General features: G+C 38.8%; 1 protein-coding gene across 5 annotated transcripts in view; it reads right to left on the bottom strand.

Annotated features, from left to right (window-relative positions):
• Window positions 1-23158, bottom strand: part of CADM2 (cell adhesion molecule 2) — a 365475-nt gene that overhangs the window by 39145 nt on the left and 303172 nt on the right. For 2 of the 5 annotated variants that reach the window (XM_083611653.1, XM_083611652.1), the window contains 2 exons: window positions 17669-17847; window positions 3271-3387 (listed from right to left, as the gene is read on the bottom strand). In XM_083611653.1, coding sequence (XP_083467779.1) covers window positions 3271-3387; window positions 17669-17847 — 296 coding nt within the window. The remainder of the gene's footprint in view (window positions 1-3270; window positions 3388-17668; window positions 17848-23158) is intronic. The other 3 variants (XM_083611655.1, XM_083611656.1, XM_083611654.1) reach the window with 2 other exon arrangements.

Genomic DNA, 23158 nt, shown 5'->3' with positions numbered 1-23158 from the left:
GAGGGCTGTACAAAGGGGCCCCATCCAAGATAGTCTGTAGGGAAGAAGGCAGTTTTTCAGGAATTTCATGTCTGGGTTGTTTAGGGTTTAAGCACTGTAGTAGATTGTCTTAGGAAAGACAGAAGAAACCCGGGAACTAAAGGAACTACAAAAATATCATTATAGATAGGGGGCGGAGGTTAAACCCTAGAAATTAACAAATGGTAGGATTTTGATTATTTGGGGCATGAAGGAAGAAATACAAGCTGCAGAGGAATTCCTGAGCTAGCCTATGCAAAATGGCCTGGCCAAGCTAGGGCTATTAAGAAACAATACAGGGCCATTGAGAGCCATTGGCAATGCAAGAGAACTGTCCTCCCCCCTTGCCCTGAGGTGTGAAGAGAGATGGATTTGGAAGCTTGCCATGGTAACTGGGTGTGAGGTGACAGGAAAAGAGAGTGTTCTGGGAAGAAGGAAGAGAAAAAGACTAGGATACATCTTGGGAAGGCTGGCAGGAAGAGATGCTTTGAACTCCATGGCTGCATTGCTGTGGGGGATAAGCCCCTTTTGAAATGACCATGCTGTAAGTTCTGGCTTCCCTCCATGCAGTCAGAAGGTGTAAATAGGTACCATATTTCTTAAAGTTATTACAGTTACCACGGTGTCTCAATTCTCCAAAGGAACACAGACTCTGAGTGACAGCCTGGAACCCCCCTGGGATCTTGCAATTGCTCGACAGTGAGTGAGGGTGGCACCCAACTTTTGTAACAATATATAGAAAGGATTTCCAAAGATATTGAAATAAAAACAGTGTGCTTACGTTTGTGCATTAAAGCAGCACAATGTCTAATCCAACACTAGTTAAACACTGTATTTTGTCTCCACAGATTGGCTCAGCCATCTGGTATACAAGTGGGAGAATTATCCACTGGGTCTCCCTGGGTGATCTTGCATACTATTTTTTATGTTCCTCAAATACTTCGAGTAACTGCTCAGTGCTAAAATTATGAGTATATCTACTTGCTAGAAGCAAAGATGGTACTTTCCCATCCATCTGATGAAAACAAACTGTTCCGCCTAGTAACTGATAGTCTTTCCTTTTATAGTTCTAGGTACTTAGTTGTCTCAGCATAGGAATAGATAAACTAAGAAAGAAGAGGCAGCACATGTAGGAAACAATCCTATGCCTGCGTAAAGTTGCCCTCCATTCAACAGCAGGCCTGCTGTTCTGCGTAAGCCTGGAAGATGGAAAACAAGGCTTTAAAAAAGTGAGCCAGGCTGCTAGGTCATGTGGCTGAGTTGAATAGGCTTGGGACACAGCCTCTATGGTCCAGCCCCCAGCACACCCTGGAATACACATTTTTGAGGATGCATACTAGCCTCAGTTAAGTCAGTTTCTGCTCAGCTACCTGAGCTGGGATAAGCAAGTTATGCTGGTGCATCTTTGGCTGAGCTGGGGCTGGGATTTAACAACAGCTGAGCCTGGTTGAGCTAGAAAACAGCCAGCTGAGACAGAGATCCACTGCATCCTAAACTTCTAATCCCAGCAGATCTGGTCATAAAATTGCCCCCTTAAGTGTTAAATCTTTATTTCTCTGAATTTCCCTGAAAAAGGACCAGAAAGGCCCAAAATGTGTTGGAATAGTCAGTATCTCTTTTGTCCATCCCATTGCGCATACTTGGTTTAATAAAATAACCTTTAAGGTTATTGTTTAATAAAAATTCTAGGTTTGTGATTTATTTCCAGCTAATATTCCTAATTCAATGCAGCTTGACACATATAATAAACAATTATCTATGTACTGTGTACCATTTTCAATAAATAAAACTATCATATCCTGCTGAGATAGCTCAGTCAGTACAGCATGTGTCTCTTAATCTCAAGGTTGTGGGATTGAGCCCCACAATGGGCAAAAGATTCCTGCATTGCGAAAGCTTGGACTAGATGACCCTCGCAGTCTATTCCAGTTCTCTAGTTGTATGATTCTATGAAATGGCAAGAGTATCAGACTGTGACTGGAGAGACCCAGATTCAAGTCTGCCATCAGCCATACAGCTTAGGGGTCAGCCAGATTTTCACAGGCCAAATGACAATGTGGCTGTGAGGAAAAAAGTGACAGGGGAAGTGTATGCATGTATGTTGCCTTGAGTTCATTGGAAGAGGAATGGGAGATAAATATAAGTAAAAAGTAAATTTTCCCTGGTTGCTTATATTTTTATTAGATTTATATAACAACCTTCATCACAAGATCTCAGGGTGGTTCACAAGATAAAGGTATTAGGTAAAAGCACAAATAAATAGTTAAAACAAAAATTTAGTTGCAAATTAATGTATATTAGTGGTTATAGTGACCCATCAGTATGTACCATTACTTAGGAAATATGAAATGCAAATGGGAAACTTGCTTCAAGTTTATGCATTTAAAGTCAACCACTTTTCTTGTTTGTTTAACTGTGTAATGCTTTAATGTCAGCTCAAAAGTAAGGACCACTGAGTTCAAGGAGGCTTACTCCCATTCAGCAGCCTTGTCAAGTACAACATCCGCACAGCCAAAAAGGTAAGGGATTATTGTGTGGATGAGTTACTAATCTCCACTGGCATCCCTAGACCAGCCATATCATTTTGCACTTCCAATGGAAATGGATGTGCTGAGTGTGTGAGAAAGTGACTGCCATTTCACACCACCACCAGCCGTAGGAAACAGTAATTTCCTAATAAAAGAAACATTACTTTCAAATGGTTATCTGGATTATCCATTGCAGGAACAGCTACAGATTTCTAGAGCAAGAAATCTATGGTCTGGGAAGGCCTTTTACACAGCTACAGAAGGGAACAGAATTATTGCAAAATTAAACTATAAACATGAATGAAATAGTTCTAAATAAATATAAGGTTAAATCCAAACCGCTTACACGTTCACAGCATATTAGCAACAGAAAGCAAACTTAATGTTTTAAGAGACAATGTTAATTCAAAATTAAGTATGTTTCCTTTCAACAAAAGTTTAATATGATAATCTTAAATGAAGCAATTACTTATAACAGCAGTTAAAACACCCATCAACATTCATAAATATCATTAGAGAAAGATGCACAATGTGCTGTTAAATCATTCACAACTATGTTAATTGCTGACAATTAAACTGGATGTCCCCATGTATATTAAACTGAACATAAATTTGCAATATGCACAATCTCCCTTTATCATCTTGATCATACTAAGTGCGCATATACCTGTGGTTGCCTATTTATATTGTGATTTGCAGGCCAAAACAAAGAAGCATACTGTACCTCGTGTGTTGATGGCTGTTGCCGATGGGACTGTGCTTGTTAAGGCTACAGTGGTTGTGACTGTTGCAGTGGTAAGGGAGGGGATGACAGTGGTGGGAAGCAAAATGTTGGAAACATCTGGTGAGTGGAAAAAAATATAAAATAAAATCATATCATGCAAACAGAGAAGCAGCATAACAATGATTCAATTTGTAAATACACATGTGTAGAAAATGTTCAAATTAAAACATGCTTAGCACAGACCAACAAAGGTACGGTAGTGCACTTTGAAATTCTTGACATTAGATCACACTCTCTCTTATTCTATTCAAACAGCAACAGACAGAATTTTAAACAACCAAAAAGGACTTGTTCAAATGATTCATGTTTCCACAAAGTGGGAGAGTGAATCTGTGACAAGAATCCTTCTCTTCACTAAGCCATTTTTAAATGCCTCATACAGTAACAAAACAAATATAGATGCAACAACATGCTGTGTCAGCGTGGGAAGATGAAAACACAACACTGTCATGCTAAAATAAACACACATGTTAACAAGAGATGGCTGTATGTTAAAACACCTACTTTCAGACAGACTCAATGAAAGAAAACGGGGGTGAATGGCTACTAACTCTAAAAGCTGCTTTATTTGATTTGCTTCTCTTCTTCCACATTTTGTTATGGGAAACAGTCTGCCAAGATCCAGAGCAAAGAACACATCAAAATCTTTACCAACAGCCACTGTGAATAAGGGTTACTCAACATAAAGCAATATTTCAGTCAACTTAATTGTATCATTTGAGGACCAACTGTAGAAACTATTCATAGTAATGTTACCATATGTATGATCCATAAAGGAACCTCACCAATAGAAAAACCGAACAAGCATTATCAGTTCTTAGGTTATTTTCCAAATTGAGTAAGTGCACATCTACACACAAAGCTTAAAGGCCCTGTTGCTAAGTCACATCATAAATTCCCTGTAGCAAAACCTTTTGTGATTTTAATATATAGAGGACAATAAAGAGAGAAGTAGGAGGGAGAGAGAAAAAACACCTCTAAAATCTGCACTGCCTAGAGCACTGAAGATCAATGTTCCTTTGTCTAGGAAGACACTGAAAATAAGAAAGAAAAGGCACAGTGGAAAACAACTTCAAATACTGTGAAGCTCAGTTAAGCATCTAGGATGCTACATGACTTAAACCAAGCTTCAGAGGAATATGGTTGCACTCACACAGATACAAACACCATCACTACAGAAGCAGCTAATGGTGGTATCTGTGCAACAAGGGTTTACAAAAAATGGTAATGCAAATAAGAACCACAGCTTTATTTTCAAGTTTCAAGTTCAGGAACAACTTGTATTAGGCAATAGTATTAATAAAATAATACAGAACATATATCCATAGTACAAAAATCCATAATATAAAAAGGACTTTGTCAAGGTCCTGATCATTAAAACACAGTTTCCCTTGTGCATCTCTGACAGCTCCAATTCGAATATTATTTTGATTTTCTTAAAATCCAATTTGCCAACGTCGATGATGTAAGAGAAAGTTATCTGAGACACTAACTCAAATCCAGCTTAATTTCAGATTAAACCTCTGAATCATTACAACAGTTTATAGCAATTTTATCTAACTCCTTTTTCCTGATTTTTTTCTTTTTTGCAGCCAGTGCATACAGGACCACTATGTATGTTATTAAGCTGTTACTGCCACTCAAATGAAACTGAACTATTGTTTGCTTGTGCAAACAAAGGTTTCAGAAAGTGATCCCTTGGCTCTCTATATAAGGGGCAGGTTAACAGACAATGAGTGATGTATTCCATATGAGGTTGACTACAAATAAAAATCTATCTGCATATTGAACCCTGTTGCAGCAGCCATCCAAAAGCGTAGAAGCATTTCTTAAGGAAACTGTTAAGACTTTGGTTAGATAACTAGCTCTAAAATGCTCTGTTCTCAAGAGTGGATACCATTGGGAGAGGGGCAGAATGGGGTTTCTAATTAGTTGCCGATTCTATCCAGAAGAACCAATCCCTTAGTTGACACTTATTCAAGGTCATTGCAAAGCTCTGTTCTGGAAAATAACAGTAGTCAAAAACATATTGACAAGCTGCTTTCCAGAGTTGGTTATCACCCAATTCCACATAGTGCAGAGCAAGAAAACACTCAATAGGCATAGTAGCAATGTTATAAAATATTATTTAACTCAGCACAGTTAAGGCTATTGCCTTAATTGTTGGCCACTCAGATTCTGTACAAAGAGTAGCTGATATCCCTGATAGTAGGGAGTATAGCTTCCCACCCCCAAAAAATTTCTGCAGCGTTTTCAAAACTTTAATGGGGTTCAAATCAGAGTCCCAGATTTCAATGCCACAGAGCACTTGAGTAAGCACTTTGCTACCAAATATCTTTAGGGCAGGTTCAATCAGCTGCCGTCCCTTATTGTAATAGAATTTCATCATACACAATAGAATTACATGTCTGGACAGACTTGCTGGAATTTATTTTTTTAAGCAGCCATCGATAACAGTACAGCAAGGGAGGACTACCTGATGTTATGTATACCTTTTAGTTTGCCAATCAACCAATCTTACAATGAGAAATGTACCATGTACATTTGTCTTAAGGACCTCATGTATGACCACATAAGGGGACATGTGCTGCTCTGCCCCTTCCCAACTACAACTTTACACCAGTGTAACTTCTCTCCAACCACAGTCATGCTAGAAGCAATGCTGTGTATGGTTTCTTGGCCTGCACTTGTTCAGTCACAGCCATATGTTACCTTGAAGTGGAGCTTAATATTACCAAGTTACACTACTTTAATAGGCCTATAAAAGAATGATGGATAATTTCCAGTGCTCTCCTCCATTTCAATGTTTATTGGGCATGAACTAGGTGATATAGTAGTCCTTAGTGGTCCTTAGCAAATCAACCCAATTTTAATATGCTCAGAGTGTTAACAAGGTATTGTCGCAGTTTCTGTCTGGGGCATGTAAAACATAACAATGTCGTGCTTATTGATGAAGTCCACTGATATTACGAGTAAAAACAACTACTCCTGTTTTATAGATCCCAGAGTTGCAGGAATATTTCTGGTCTTTTGACACATACTGGTTTCTTATGAGAGGAAGTAATGACTCTAGCCAGGATTTCTAAATTAATGCCTGTTTCGAAATGTAAAGTATGTTAGCTATATAACCTATAAACCAGGCACCTGAGCACCATTTGTTAAGCTTCTTTGCTTCAAGCCTTCACCTAGTTACACTTATTTACATCCTACTGCATTTAATCAGTAGGATTACTGCATGATCCTAAACATGTTTACTTGAAGCAAATCCCACCGAGTTTAGCAATACTTGCTTGGTGGCAGGTAGGCTAAATATTGCAGCCTTGTGCATACATAGCTAAGGCATAGTGTTTCAGCCTTTGTCCCAAAGAGTATGATACAACTAGCATGACATTTTGAAAAGGTTCTCATTCAAAATGTAGCTTTTGCTATAATCATGTGGAAAATGGGAAGAGTTCATGAATAGTTACCATGAATTTCTGCAGACAGAGCCATCAGCAACTCCCTACAAATACAGGTCACTTCCCTAGTTTCAGGTGGGATCCAGTCAAATTTCAGAAAATTCAGGTTGCACAATTAAAGTTGACTGGGAGGTCTTGAGCAACAAATGCACTTCCTCAAAACAACTGACTTTTTGGTATAAGGAAAGTGATGGCAAAATGCACTAGGAAGCGTGGAATAAAAATTGTTTGATGCAACATCATATAACCTGGCCACAATAAGATCAGAATGAGTGTTAAATAAGAGGCATAGCCTGTAAGAAAGAGTGTTGCTCACCCACTATGCATTTTGTATATGATGGGTGGGTGGGTGCCATATAATCTTATGAGAAACATATCTCATACTTTCCATGTATTGTCTCAGTGATAATAAACAGAACTCACAACATAAAATACATTTAACTGCTCATACACAATACCAAAAGGATGAGCAACCCAACCATTTAATCATAATCACTATTATGTTGTTAGGTTGCTTTATGAAATATCAACCACAGAGAGGATGATTGTTTTAGTCTGATACATGATTTTCTTTAGAAGTATAATATTGCTACAAATATATTGATGTATGGTGATATTGATCATTAAGAGACTTGATCCTAAGATCAAGAGCAGAGCAGAGCTGTGGTCCCATTTCCTTCCCACTGCAGCCACCCCTTGCCTTCAGCTATTCTTGAAGGTTGGGGACCCTCTTCTTCAGAATATCATTCAGTACAGTGGAGGGGAGAAAGGGAGAATTGGCAGAACTCAAGAGTGTGCCCCTTGCATTAACTTAAGTCTCTTCCTCTTTAGCTAGAGCATTCTGCCGAGAACTCTATTTTATATATCTTGGTGGGCTTCCAATACTAGGGTTCTTACTATCAAAAGATAAAATCCAATTATTTAAATTCATGGCTGTTCTTCTATTTGCTCACCCACCCCTCATTCAATTTCTCTGTATATAAAAATGTAAACAGAAGCTGCAGCTGCCTGCCAAAGCAATTCTGCACTTGTGGCATTTCTTTTTTTAAAAAATCTACCAGCAAAGGAGCGCATGAGTTGGACAATAGCAACTCTAAGCAATATGCAGGGCCTGACCTCACTCAGAATTGAAATGAATCAATTTCCAGATGCTCTTCCCACACATTTTCGATACTGTGTAGCTCATTGACCCATAACACCCAAATATCCTTTGGTGAAAGGAGGCAGTGGTTCATCCAGAGGGTAGTAGCCTACCTGGCCACCATATAAAATACTTGAGGAATATCCCTCCCCCGGATATTCGTTCCCCCCCCCCCCAACTTTACTGAACAAGTGAGGAAATGATTCCTGAACATTCAAAGCATAAGAGGCACAGTGACAATATGTTGCTATATGCTTTCTAAAAATTTGAACAACATCAGTAAACTTAAAACAGTAATAGCTTTGTTTCAAATTACATAATCATTTGTCCCTGGATTTAATGTACACAATTAAATAAGGCATTCGTAGCTCCACTTTTAAAATGAATATAATACTAATCAGCTAAAGAAGTTATTGGAAATACAACCAATTTTTCAAAAGGAGGATGGGACAGAGGGCATTCCTCTCCTTTTACCTCCCCTCCATCCTACTAGTTTCCTGGGTTGGTAGACCTGACTTTAGACAAAGCTCTGTTCAACCTTGGGAGATTTCAGGAAGAGTGAAGGGGCTGCAGGAGGCTTCTTGGACGTGACCCTGTCAGCTCTGTCATTACTTTTCTGTTAGAGCTCAGAAGAACGGGGTTCCACACCAGAGTTTAATTTGGATTTGAAACCTGAGACCCATTGTGGGCATGTGCACAAGTATTTGTTACCAGACCAGCAATAATTGAAGTACAAAGTGTGTGCGTGCGGGTTGATAGATAGATAGATGATAGAGATAGTGTTTCTCTCTCACTTCTCCACTTCTTTTGTCACTAAGCCATTACTGAGGAACATGTCAGGCTCAGGAGATGAATAGATTCACTCCTTGAACAAAAGGAACTCCAACTTCCTCAAGGACTTCTTGATCAAATGGGAAGGGCAAGCTCGATCCCATCCGTTTTGATCCCTATAGTTGAGTTTGGACTAAACTACTGGAGAGCAAGCAGCAGGACATGTGCTTAATACCCTCAATTTGTGGAGCTTGAGAAAGGATGCCTGCATGGTGCTCTCTGGTGCCAGATCAGCACCCAATGCATAAATTGTTCATCTGCAATGCATTAATTCCAATGGGATGCACATTTATATGAATGTGCATTCTGGTGTGATAAATTATTAGCCCACTTGTGCCAGCAATGGGGAACTTTCATTTCAGCCCCCTCACCACCTCAGACTACTAAACATGAATTTCTCAACAAGGGGAGGTAAAGAAGGAGGAGAGGAGGAGGAGGAATGGGATTTTTTAAAATGAACATTGTAGTCCTCACCCCACCTCCAAATACCAAATTCGCATTGAAAATCAGATCTCATATTAGTCATAACAGATTTCTGTGGGAGCTACTTTACAACCTGCTCTATATACACACGGCATACATAACTTGATATACGTAAGATTTAGTACTTATATGGAGCCAAAATAGATTATGCATTCTTAAAATAGATTATGAATTGTTTTTGGCAGAGTTCTGTTAAAGTATAAATGCATTTTTGTGGTAAAAACCCCCAAACCATTAAAGCAAGGAGCTGAACATCTGAATTTTCTGGTTTGCCCTTTGTGAGATTTTAACCTTTTTTTCACAAAGTTGTCAGCCAAAAAATGCAACAATGAATCAGTTTTCATGTGCAGTATAAAAATAAACTTGAACAACTTTTGCACATGTGGTTGCAAGAGAAATAAATTATATACTGTAATAAGTGAAAATATAAACCCAGTACTAATAAAATACAGGTTGTGAATGACTAAAACAGATGAGATTCTTAATACTTAGATGTTTTACCCTTTCCCCAAACTATTATCTCAAATATGTATATTGTCCAATATCAAGCAAATGAGCTAAGCCAGCTCCTACTCTCCTATTCAGTGCTATGAAGTGGACATCTCCGCACCCTCTACCTTCTCTAACTCTAAAAAAGACATGGATTCTGGCATTATTTATAGGATGAGAACTGATAATCTCTAGTAACATCTGGAAAGGTGAAATCTATCAATATTAGAAAACTGAGGCAACAGTGCATGTCAAAGATGGAAATATTACACATTCAATGCTCCAGTGGCCCATACGATAGAGCTTCTTAAAAATGCAATAATCTCAATATTAATTTATGTTTTAGTTAGTTGAAAACAATTCGTGTCTGAAATGCAATGAAAATTCCACCATTCTGATATAGCCAATTGTTAAGCAGATATTGGAGGCTTACTCAACAGGATGCAGGAATGTTGAAATTAAGGCCTCATTTTATTGCCTATCATTAAATTATTCTAATCCAGCAAAATCAGCTTTTTTAATTTGAGATTTAACTCAGTCACTAATTAAATCAATGGGAGAGCTAAAAAGCTGATTTCTCCACATACTGACAATATGTTTACAAGTATAATCAATTGGATACCACAGGCCTGCACTGAGTACTAGGGTGCTTCTAAGCCCAACTCAAGGTGTTTCCCTGTAATACAAAGCCCTAAACAACTCCAGCCTCATATATTTGCAGGGGTTTTCATCCTATAGAGACTGGTCAGGTGTTGGATCTGCAGAGGAGGCTCTTGCGTGTTGAGTCCCACAATGCCACCCCCAAAAAAATTCACACTTCACACATCAATTTTTGTTTAAGGTTTTTGGCATAATTTTGGCCACAACTTTATTCAAAATACAAAAAATGTGAGTGGTTGCTTAGGCATTGGTTATGACTATCTGTCCTTGCCCTCAAGGACAGAGCTGGCCTTCCGGACACCAACGGAAGCCAGCGTGGGAAACAAGTATTGGGTGAGAAAATGGAGCTGAGCCACAGACCCTCACTTCTCACCCTCATGTTCCTGTGGGGCTTGCACGGCCCAAGTCCGACTCCGGGGACAAGGACGAAAAGAATGGCAATCCCCTGGATTCCTTTAACGGAATTCCCTTTCCGCATCATTTGGAGGGATAGGCACTTACCCCTCCAAGAACCAATTTAACCAATGCCTAACCGCCAACCTTACAAGTTGTGACGATTTGCTACGCAGTAGGCAAAAACCAAATGGCACCAGCCAATCAGCCAAATGGCAAAATTCCTACCAGGCCCCCGCTCCAAGGCGGACGACCCCATGACAGGCATAGCAAGGTCAAGCAATCAAGAAAAACCACCCTATAAAAGGGAGGGAGGGCGGGTGATCCGGTGCAAAACGGCCAAGAGGACGTCCAACGTCTGGCCCCTGTATTTAAAGACTCTGACCCCTCCTCCAAATTGGCAACAATCAAAACTCCCCAGCAACCCAAATTTAACCACTTAAAGGCTTGGGTTCCTTACCAAATTTGCCTAGTCACTGCAGGGTGGCCTGTTCCCCCAACCGCAACACGTGCTCTCTGTTAGGGAGAACACGCTTTCTGGGATTTCCCTCGCCATGTGAAATTTGTCAGGCAGTGCTGTGTAAGAGAGCGGTTTCTTTTTAACATCAGGCCAAGGTGCACAAAGGGGTGCATCTTCCCCCCAAAAAGGTGGAAATTGTTTAATTGTACTGAGCTATATGCAAGCTCTCCTGGGACTGCATGGTGGATGGTGAGCTGTAAATGCCTGTGAATGAACAAATAGGGAATGCATGATTCCTTGTGTTACGGCCAGGCAATGCGTGGCTCCTCACAAGAACACCACTTTTGGTGGGATTGCTCTAGCACACATACTGCTTTAGTTCATACATAATGATGCTGGTTCAGCAAGTCATGGTTTAGAAGCCTGGGCAATGGTCCTATTCTAAGCATGTGTGGTGCACCTGCTTGGGAGTTGGTGCAGTAAATGGGCATTTTTCTTGTCTCGTCCCTTCTGCTCTGAGTGGCATGAGTGCTGTGGAGTGGCTGTGCCACTCCATCAAGACCTGCCACATACCAGGTCTTACATACACTTTAAAAAAGGGATAAAGGGAACCATCTGTTAACTAAAATTCACACAAGACCAAGTTTGTCTTCATATTAGCAGATATTTACTAATAAAGGAACCCTAACTCCCCAATTCACTAGCTTGGTGGGGGATTAAGATTGAGGTGATGTATATGTTGGCAGAGAAGAGCTTCACTGATGGAGGCGCACATCTACTACAGAGGTGTCAGCTACATCTGTGGTTGTTTCACTGGTTGTTGATAGAATTAGGCTCTGGGGGGGGGGGGGGAGGCCCCAGCTGTGAGATATGGGTGGTCTGGGATGCAAAGTCCCTTCATTCATTGGGTAGGTTCCAGGACTGGACTCCCTTGCTTCACCAGCCAAGAACTGGTAGAACTAGGGCTGCCATGTTTCAAAAGGTGAAAATCCAGAAACAAAAGTTGTTGAGGTTTTTTCCCAGTACTATACCTACGTACCTGGGAGAAAACACTATTGAATTCAGTTAGGCTGAATAGAGCTGTATTGGCTGCATGCTAAAAGATTTAGCTTGCTATTCATCTGCTGATAGATGTATTGATTTGAGCTACTATAAGAGAATATAAGACAGAAATATTCCATGGTCAGATACTGTGGGAGAAAGTGATTTCCCTATAACTTTATTTTTAGACTGTCCCAATTAAAGCATCACAGTGTTCATGTTGTTTGTATAATTAATATGAATAAACACTATGCTTACTCTTAATCTCTAATTATGATAAACTACACATTTTCATTTAAGTCAAGCCTCTGCTTGCACTAAAGCTGTCTAAATCTCTCCTGAGTTTTGAAGATAACTTTGGAAATTGAGGGAATTAGCAGATAGGGTCCCACTGAGAGAACTGTTCACAGGAAAGGGAATAAAAGACGGATAGGTGACTCTAAAGTACTCGATAATGAAAGCTGGGAGGAAGAAAAACTGCTGTGATTGAAAATAAGTAAGATCATTTTGTGGAAATTGTGTGCAAACATTAAAGCACAAATTAAAGAACAAAATGTAGGACAGATCCTGTTCAACAACAGAGGGCTCTTGTTCCATATTCTGAGATTCACACTGGGGAAAAGTTGCAGAAACTACATTAATTTCACACACGTGTATGACAAATAAATACAATTTCCTCTTTAGTTCTAAAGGGTTTTACTTCTTCTACTCTACCTCAGAAAATACCAGTACATAAGACCAATGAAACCTATGACAATCAACTGATTGTGACAACCACATTTAGATAAGCAACAGAGCCAATACAGAGAGGGATAGGCTTTCCTTTGGATGTGCCAGCTGCTTGTCTTTGACAAAGGATATATAACTGTTCACATTTTAAGCTATTCAGATATTATAATTTGGGTCCTGATAATGCTCAATTATTATTAGTTCAAAATAAGTTCTAAATTGTTTAAAGTTTATTTTTGTTGAGGAAACTATACAATGCCATAGTATTTCTCAGTTTTATTACCTACAGCCAGTAGGCTTAACTGGAATACTCAAACAGAAGCACTCGAAGTTGAACAAATAATGTAGCCAGAGGGCTCGCACTTGCTAAAAATCTACAGCTGAAACTACCCTATATAGTTTCTGTGAAGAAGGGTCAGTAAGAAGAAGACTGTATAATGGACCTAAATTCAGTAAACATTTTTATCGATAGATTTTCATGTTTAGAGAATCCCCCCACAGTATTCCCTCCTTTTACTCTTGGCACCATCTTTACTCAGAGAAATTAAGCAGAAACTTTGTAGCTCCACTTCCCAATTCTCAAGCAAAATTCTGAGCTAAGGAAATAGTGCTTATCAAACTCTGATCAATTTCCCTACTACTTTCACCACTTAGGTTAAACTCTCTCCCACCCATTCACACTTTATAAGATTAGTCAGGCACAACTGATAATCTGTGCAAACTCTGCTTCCCAAATGCAATGTCACGTGACCAACTGGGAAATGATAAGATGTATAGCACCAATTCTGCTTAACCCCAATAGAGGTTCTTGGTAATTTCTTTCCAAAATAGTTTCATTCTGTTGTGCTTGGTCCTCTTAAATTGAACTCACAAAGGGGAAAAGACCATCATAAATTCCCTTACCCAACCATGGCAGTTATTAACTCTGCACTGGAAGAATATATTAAATGCTAGAGACAATTTTTGTGCAAAATGAAGATAAGGAAATATATGCCCTCTATTAAATGGCATAACCCTTTCTTCAATTTTCAAACTGCAAAGTAAGAAAAAAGGGGGGAAGAGTTCTGTCCCACTTGGTGCACCCAATAAAGCTATGCATCTAATCTCAATGCTGAAAAAATAAGAACAGGAAATTGTCTAAGATTATCATTATAATCAAACTATGCTGAAGAATCGTTTGATATCAAACACTACTAAACACTGAAACTTTTAAAACTTGGAACATTTGACATTATCTTATTTTAGAAGGCTTACAGTGCTAATAAACTCAAATATATACTTCTGCAATTACCCTCTGTAGTTCCAAATCTATATTTGCAGAAATTTAATTAGGAAGAAACTCCAGTATCCATTTTTACAATAATAAAAATGTCAGCAAGGCCAGCTTTCAGCTAGATAATATGAAAGATGTGCAGGCACAGACTACTAAGTAATCAAACTTAACAACAGAATCCTGATAATGATTAATATGCCTGACTCACTTTGAGCTGGATAATCAGATGAACAGGGTGCAAGCAACTGAGCAGTGACCAAATATGGGGGAGCTCATGTGTATTCAGACATCTATATTTCTAAAGCAACTACTAAATGAAAAGGTACGTCTTGAAGTAGTTTCAGTTAGCAAAATGTGTGATTTCTGAAAATGCCAACAGCTTTATCATCAAATTCTTATTCACAAGTTGCCTCATTGCTTTTTATTGTTTTAATTAACAAGAATGGTTGGGAACTGCAGGCAGGTTAAGACTTGTATGCTTCAAAGAAACATGAGGTGTAATACATACTGTATCTATGCTCTGTGTCCATAGACTGCATTCAAATATCATAGTAAACCTGGAATAGCCAACTTGATGTCCTCCACATGTTGCTGGACTATAGTTAAGATCATCCTTGACCATTAGCTATACTGATTGAGGTTAATGGGAGTTGAGTCCAACAACACCTGGAGGGAACCAGCTTCGCTATCCCTGAAGTAAACTATAGCTTATGCAAACAAGCCATCCCAAATGCCAGCTTTGTACACATCCCAGTCCCTTCCGCTACATTTTCAAATTGGCTTGTTTGTTTTGTTTTTAAAAAACATAGTTTACTTCAACCATAGTTTGTTGGTTTGGACATGAAAAACTGTGGTCAAGCAAAAAAAAAGTATCTTCTTGTGGCTGCATTGGAATAAGAGAGGAAAATGTGACTCCAAGCTTTACTGCAACTTGTCAGACTGAACTGGGGTCTAGCAAGTCATATGAACTGGGCTGTTGCATCATCACACGGAATCCCTGTCAATATGTGTTGGACATCCTGTGTGGCTGGTACAGGTCATGTCTTGGACTCAATATAAAAGCATCCCCAAGGGCACTGGCTTAATTTCCTTCTGAAGATGTTTTATATATAGTCACTATCTCTCTGGGCTGTCAGGGGCTGCATATCAGTGGTGGATGGGGCCTGGAATAAACAATTCTTCTGCTTTTTCACAATTGTTATCTCAGTGTAAAATTCCCTACAGGATTTGAATGATTTTCTCTCAAATTAAGTATACAGAGGATTAATTAAAAACAAAAAGTCAGAAAAATAAGGAAGAAATGAACAGGAGGAAGAAATTCTAATGGGATGGAATAATAGAGAAGTTCAGTAGCAGCTGGAGGACCCATAAAATTAGATCAGAGCCACATGTAGATCCTGGGTTGCAGATTGCTCACCTATAACTTATAAAGAAGAAAGTTAAAGGGAGGTTTAATTTGCTCCTTGATACTGGTCACCCCAGTGTGGTGAAATGCAGGGAACTGGCAAATATATCTTGTATTTTTCTAACTCCTATGTTGACTGTTGCTGTTTTATGGGGGTTTTTAAACGCCATTTTAATTATTCAGTGTATTTGTGGGGGCTTAATGTTGTGCACCACTTTGTGCATCTTTCTTTTTAATTGGAAATAATTATAGAAAATTTACAGTTAAATTAAAAAATGTTCTAAAGGCACAGATTAACATCACATAAAGCCAAAATATGATAGCAGACTGCTTCCAAAGTATTCAGAGTTGGTAATGGGGGTGGGGTGGAGGTGAACTAATATTTGTGTTTTATTTATTGAAGTTTTTAAAATTTAAACCTGAGTAATAAGTTACTGAAATTTTAATGAGCCTGTCATTACCTATGGCACTAATCCTACGTAAACTAATGATAAATTTCAAAGCACTTATCTAGCAGCATGAGCAGCATTAATCCATGGGGTGATTTTGATAAAGTACAGTTCAACAACAGAGGAAAAAATGGCTAATTAAAAAGTTGTTTAGAGAAGTACTTATTGCAAATGTGAGCAAACTGCATAATAGTAACATGGATGCCTAGTGAACTCTGCTGCTAGAGGCCTTGAATCGCCAAATGAAAATCTCCAAATGAAATACAAGCATTATTAAATTAACTTAATATTTCAGAACTGTTTGGTTTTTACATGGAGCCACCTTCTTTTTAAATGCAACAATTATTATTTTTTTCGGTGGGGATGCATGATTCCAGATCAAGAAAATTAGGAAGTTGTTTCAATGGGTCTACTCTTAATATGCCTAACTGGAGGCATGGTAACTGAATTTCAGGAATTTACATTTCTGCATTTATGATTCCCAGTTGTGTGAAAGCATTGCCTCTTATCTCCTACACTGATGCTTTCTAAATGGAGGGGGGGGTCACGTGTTTCTGGATTCCACCTCATACCTGAAAGTTCATGAGATTTAGGATAAAGCCCCTATCTAATGAGAATTATAGATTTTCAGCTCTGAATCACCACAATAATTTTAAGAGGGCTGCTGTCTTGGCAAAGCTCACCCACCTGCCTTAGCAAGTATAGTCACAGTGATCCCTTCGATTAGAGGAAGTCTAAAGCACAATTTGCAGCCAGCACTGACCAATCTATAAAATACATTTTTGTCATATTTGGCATTTCCCATCTGAAATATTCCTTTCAATTTCTTTCATGGTAGGAGTGCAGTAACATGGAAAATACTTTCAACCTATTGTCAAAAAACAACTGCTACATTTTCAGAACTTACAAATTAGAAATATTCCCTGTCACTCATTCACTAGAAAGTAACTTCCATCAAGCGCATATTTCTGGATATTTGGCCTCTGCCAGCTGCCTGACACTTAATGAAATACTGGCTGAGTTAACATTTTTGTGATGAGCCAGGGTCGCTGGTATATTGTGGTTTACCATGAACAAGCAACATGTTTACATATGCATCCTGATGACTTCTGCTTTGTTCTTCCCTTCACACGGACAGGAGAAACGTATCAGGAAACCACAACGTATGACTTCTGAAACCAGGGTCCTAATTTGCTGCTCCAAAACGTCAGGATTTGTAAACCACAAAAACTCATAGTTTAGAGCTTGCTTAGGGGGAAACAAACCAGGCTTCTAGGGGTTTAGATATTCAAGCAAGCCATGCTTAATTGCAGCTTCATGATTTGTTTCTCCCACTTACTCCAGGGGAGAAGCAAAGCAGAAGCAACCTGAGCTGCCGTTCATTAAGGTAAGCCACGATTAGCCAGCCAACTTTGTTTTGAGGGAGAAAGGCAGGGTAAAATTAATGCTAAATCAAACCAAACAAATTAATCGAAGCACATGTCAATGCACACCATCATTTAAATGACAGAGAAGGAAGTACTCACCATGTATAATCAGAACATACTCTGCGCTGTTTAAGCCAATAGAGTTTGCTGCTTCACATCGATATGTACCATTGTCCGTTCTATTTAGGGAATTAATGTTTAGCTCCCTACCATTGACAACCATCCTTTCTGGATCTGGTAAATCTCCACCATCCTTAGTCCACAATACTGGATCTGGCCTATTAAAAACAAATAGAGGAAACCATTATTTTCAAATTCATTTTAAAATAAATGTGCATCATATCAAACCAACCCAACATGGGTTTCTCATGCAGCAAACTTTAAGAACCATAAAAATAATTAAGTAATCAATACCGACAGAGCTGAACAACACCATTCACAATTAAATATTATCTTTAAATTAGATAAAATATTGGTTGGTGGTAAGGTCGATTATTTATAATTGGCTTTGCAAATGCCTTAGAACTGTAGAAATATTCATGATTAAATTTTCCTACAAAATATTGTCTCTTTTAAACTATACCTCAGGATATTTTCCTATCGATAAATTCTGCCCAATGAGATTTACTTGATTTGTTCCTGTCCGTTATATGATTTACAGGCTATTCTTTCAGAATTAAGCCTACAGTATATACTCAGAGACCCACATCCAAGTACCTCCTCTGGCAAAAGCTTTTTTAGTGGGAGCTCCCTTCTTATGGAACACGCAGACTCAGCAATGGCACCCCCATTGCCTCCTTCTCAGTACCAATATTTTGAATGTTCTTTAGCATTTGTATTGCTATTACTCTTGGTATCTTGTTAGTCAGATTAATTTTAATGGTGATTGTGTTTATGGCACTGTGGCTATTGCTTTTAATTGATTCAGCTGCTTGTGTTATGGATTTTTATTTTTTATATTTAACTGATTGTTATAGAAGTGTAAATGTTGCTTTTATTGCCACCTTAAGGTTTTGGTGTAAGGCGATGAATAAGGAAGAAATAATAACAATGATCATATCTACCAACTTTGGGACTAATTGAAATCTTAATAGCAACTAGTCTCATATTAAGCATGCATACACAGCCACAATATCATGCATAAAATGTGGTATTGCACCAGTATGGAACAGTACCTAAACCCGTCATGCCAGCATGATGGGAACAAAGTTATATAGGCGCACATAACAGTTGCACTACTTTAGGCTGAAAACAACAAGCCTTTACAAGGCAACACTTCAAGGCTCTAATTCATTAGTGGAGTGTGTACGAAGATCATCACAGGCTGCTAAAAGGCACAGATAAAGCAAAACTACAGAAAAGGTTAGTACCAGGTTCTTATAATAGTCATTAAGGAAAATAAAAAATACGTGGGTATAGCAATGGGTGTGCAATAAAATCAGAGGAACTGGGACAGACAGGTAGAATTGTGGAAGAGAATTAATCTATAAAGGGTTGGTAACAATAAAGGTATTCTGTAATGGGAACTATGGAGAAGCAAAAAGTCTGTATAGAGGAATCTGAGAGGACTACGAGAAAATATTTTTCACACGTAGTTATAAATTATGTGGTAGCCTATAAATTATGAAAAATTATAGCGTTTCTATTTTACGTCACTCTGTCCAAAGCCTCAGGGTAAAAGTAAATATTAATATAATATATATATTTCCTAATAAATAACAGAGTCTAGCAATAATATACAATATTGTAATGCTACCATTAAATTTAACACAGCAAGCAGAAACCCAAATGTTAACCCACAAATCTGTATACATACATTCTGATTCTGGTTTTCCTATGTATGAAACTCTAGCAATAGCATATATGTTTTAGTGGGGCAGGTTACAATGCAAAAAAATGAAGAAAGCTTACATTTTAGCAAGGAAAAAAACAGTGGCACCTCCAGCTATACATTAGCATGGGACCTCTATACACCTGCCCCCAACCACCCAGTTTTAGTCTAACCAGTTCTCACTGTAAACCTATGGATTGGCTTATTACCATATTTATTCGAGTTAAATGCACCATCAAATCTAATGCACACCTCAGTTTTCAGAACCTTGAAACAAAAAACAATAAAAGGATTTGGCTGGCAAGTGCAAATGTGCCATCAAATCTAATGTGCACCTTAATTTTCACAACGTAATTTGGTGGAAAAAGTGAGCATTAGATTCGAGTAAATATGGTAGATCCCTGAGGAAGAAAGAACTGGACAGATAGTACTAAACACATTATAAAATACCAAGGGAAAGCCATCCACTTACTACCACCAGCTTTTGTGTTAATGAAGTGTCTTCAAGGACCAGCCCTTTGGTGTACATTTTCTAGCCTCTGATCATGCACATCTCTAACTGCCTTCACATGCCAGCATTCTCCAAAGTTTGACACTTTGACATAGGAATTCCCTTCTGGCATTTCTTATAGATATTTATAGCACAAACATAACATGCCTATTCAGAACTGATCACTGTTTGGTTCAGCGATACTTATTCATACATAAGGGTGTATAGGATCACAGTCTTAAGAAAGAAATATGGACATAAAGGCAACAATTTTCTGTTAGCCCTTTCAAAAATTTAACACCTCTCTTTTTTGCATGTTCATAATTCCTTCCTGCTATTTTAATGGTAGAGTTTTAATGTTTTCGTGATTTTTTTTATGTGCCCATCGTAGGTTTGTGGGCTGTTTTGGGTTGAGAAATAGACCAGAATTCGTAAATAAATAATCCCTCACACTGAGCAGCACTTCCATATCATATGATATTATGCAATAATGTAACATGCTTAAAACTTGCAATTTACAGAGTCAGCACCTTTAGTTTATTGATAATATATCTGAATACTGACCCTAGTGACTGTTCCTAAAAATAGAAGCTATGTGGGAAAGGTATATTTAATATCACCTGACTAAGATAATCCGTGTTTAAATAATATATTTTTGATTCAAAAAAATATTATGCAATTACTTTCACTTGTATTATACACAACAACAGAGACAGAAGATGAAATATTTGTTGAAAAATAAACATAGATTTGACATAGTAATAAATGCATTCCAAATACAACATAGTGTTTCTAGTTGCAAAAACAGTATTTCATCGGTAAAAATAAATGTTTAACTTTATTAACTATGTGCTGAGTCTGACTATTCAGTCCTCTGACTTACATCTGATACCAAAGCTAGAAGCTAAAGAGAATCTCTTATGCAGCAGACAGATGAGCTTGGAAGCCAGTTTTGCACATGTAATCTAGCAGAAAACATTTGTGTTCAAACAGTCCATGTTGTTTATGTTAAAATGCTGACAGAGCTTATTTCTCTTTAAGGGGTAGAATGAGGTAGCTTGCTGAAAAGAGGTGTTCTTTTAAAACTAAGGTATTCTTAGATTTATAATTTCTCTCCCTCTTGTTCCTCACAAATGCATAAGGCATGCATCACTCAGTTGATCTACTCATGTTTCTCACAAGCTTTTAAGAATAAAATACTTCTGGAAAAAGATAGGCTAAGTTATTGAATACTGTATGTATTATATGACATGTGTTGTAAGCAATGTTGGATATTGGAAAATCAGTTTATCTTAAAGCATTGTTAAGCAATTTCTTGTAATATTTTAATCTCTCTGTTTCTATACCTGCAAAGGTGCAGGGAGCGTGGCACCAGTGCAATGAAGCAGATTGTGGCAATTCAGGATAGTGCAGCTACACCAGAGCATCTCCTGCATGCAAGCCATGTACAAGACAAATAATGGTGGAAAGGGAATGCTGAGAAGACAGGACAGATACCTAGTGACCTGTAAACATGATCCCTCTTTGTTCGGGAGGCAGGAGGGTGAGCAGCAGAAAACGAGTGGGTGGTGTTAGAACAGAATTTGGGATGAAGTAAAGAATAGAGTGGGACAGGATCAAAGCATACCGTATTTTTCGCCCTATAGGGCGCACTGGCCCATAGGACGCACCTCATTTTTTGGGGGTGGGAAATGAATAAAAAAAAATTATTTCCCCCCCAGCCGCGGGGCTGGGGCGGGGGAAGCCCGAGCTCCCCCGACCCCAGCCCCCAAAACAGGCTGCTATCCACAAGCCTTGCGAGCCCGGCAGCAACTCCCCCCGGGCGCGCAAGGCTTGCGGACACCTGCGCAAAGCACGGGGCGTCCTCCGGAGGGTGCCCCGTGCTCTGGGCTGCAGGCTGCTGCCCGCAAGCCTTGTGCGCCCGGGGGAACTCCCGCCGGACGCGCAAGGCTTGTGGATAGCTTCCTGAAGCCTGGAGAGCAAGAGGGTTCGGTGCGCACCGACGCCTCTCGCTCTCCAGGCTTCAGCGAAAGCCTGCATTCGCCCCATAGGACGCACACACATTTCCCCTTCATTTTTGGAGGGGGAAAAGTGCATCCTATAGGGCGAAAAATACGGTAAATTGGTTGTAAGCATTGCAACCACCTCTTCACCCCAAACCACCGATGTCAGACATGATTGGAATTGAACACGCTAATAATGGTCAGAATCAATGAATCATGCAGCTAGTTCTGTGTGCTCACTGTGCTTTCAATACATTCTCTGAATAGTAGCTCTCCACCATTTTCAACGAGTTGAATGGCAAACCCTTTTGAAACTAAGGTTGATCTCAACAGCCGTTTGTTTCATGATATTGAGGAGTCTTTTGTTGAAAGAGCAGCTTGTTGGATAACGATAATAATAGTGATAATAAAATGAGACAGCATGAAAATAAAAAACAACAATTAAATACATGCTTAAATAAAATAAGACCATGCCTTCAGGATTCCGGGAGGAAAGAACACGAAATTAAAAGAGAGAGAGAAAGATCTAAAGCTGTATTTTACCACTGCAGTTTAAAAGGGAAGGCAAGATATCATTATAAAACCATCATTATAAAACCTTCCAAGAGATTTTATTGTCTGCCTTTGGGAGAATAGAAGGAAGAGAGAAGCAGAGAGCTTTCTGTTTCCTCTCCTATCTCCACTTACTATCTTCGAAAGAAAGACAAGCGGATTTCTCTTCTGTGACTCATAGAATAAATGTAGTTATAGATGCTGCACACTATGTTGTCAAGCATAAAGCTGAACGTCATCTTCACAAATATAGGAATATGTAGAACTATTCAGATTTGCAGTAACAATCTGGGTTTCATTATTATTACTATTTTAGAATGGTGTGTATATAATAAGGAGAATGTAAGTTGAGAAGTTAATGTGCTTAACAAGCAGCCATTGTGCACATTCACCAGGCCTCATGGAGGAGCATGTGCACACAATCCTTCCAGGAAGAGGAAATTGTGCACATTTCCCAGTCCATATATATAAACAGGCCTTGGATAAATCCACATTCCCTAAAACTCAATAGTGCATCTGTAACAACAAAACCGCTCCCATATTGGTTTTTACAGCCACGGCAGGCACTGTAACTCTCCAACGGTTTGACTTTACCCCAGATGCTGCACTTTTCCATTGTCTCTCAATACAAATTGATGTTAACTAATCAGGATCATCTGACGTTTGCACTTGTGTTGCTGCTTCTAGAACAGATGGGTAAGGCTGCAGACCTA

The sequence above is a fragment of the Podarcis filfolensis genome (assembly GCF_964270895.1).
Source record: "Podarcis filfolensis genome assembly, chromosome: 4".
Lineage (NCBI taxonomy): Eukaryota > Metazoa > Chordata > Lepidosauria > Squamata > Lacertidae > Podarcis > Podarcis filfolensis.
This window is presented reverse-complemented; position numbering and strand designations above follow the sequence as displayed.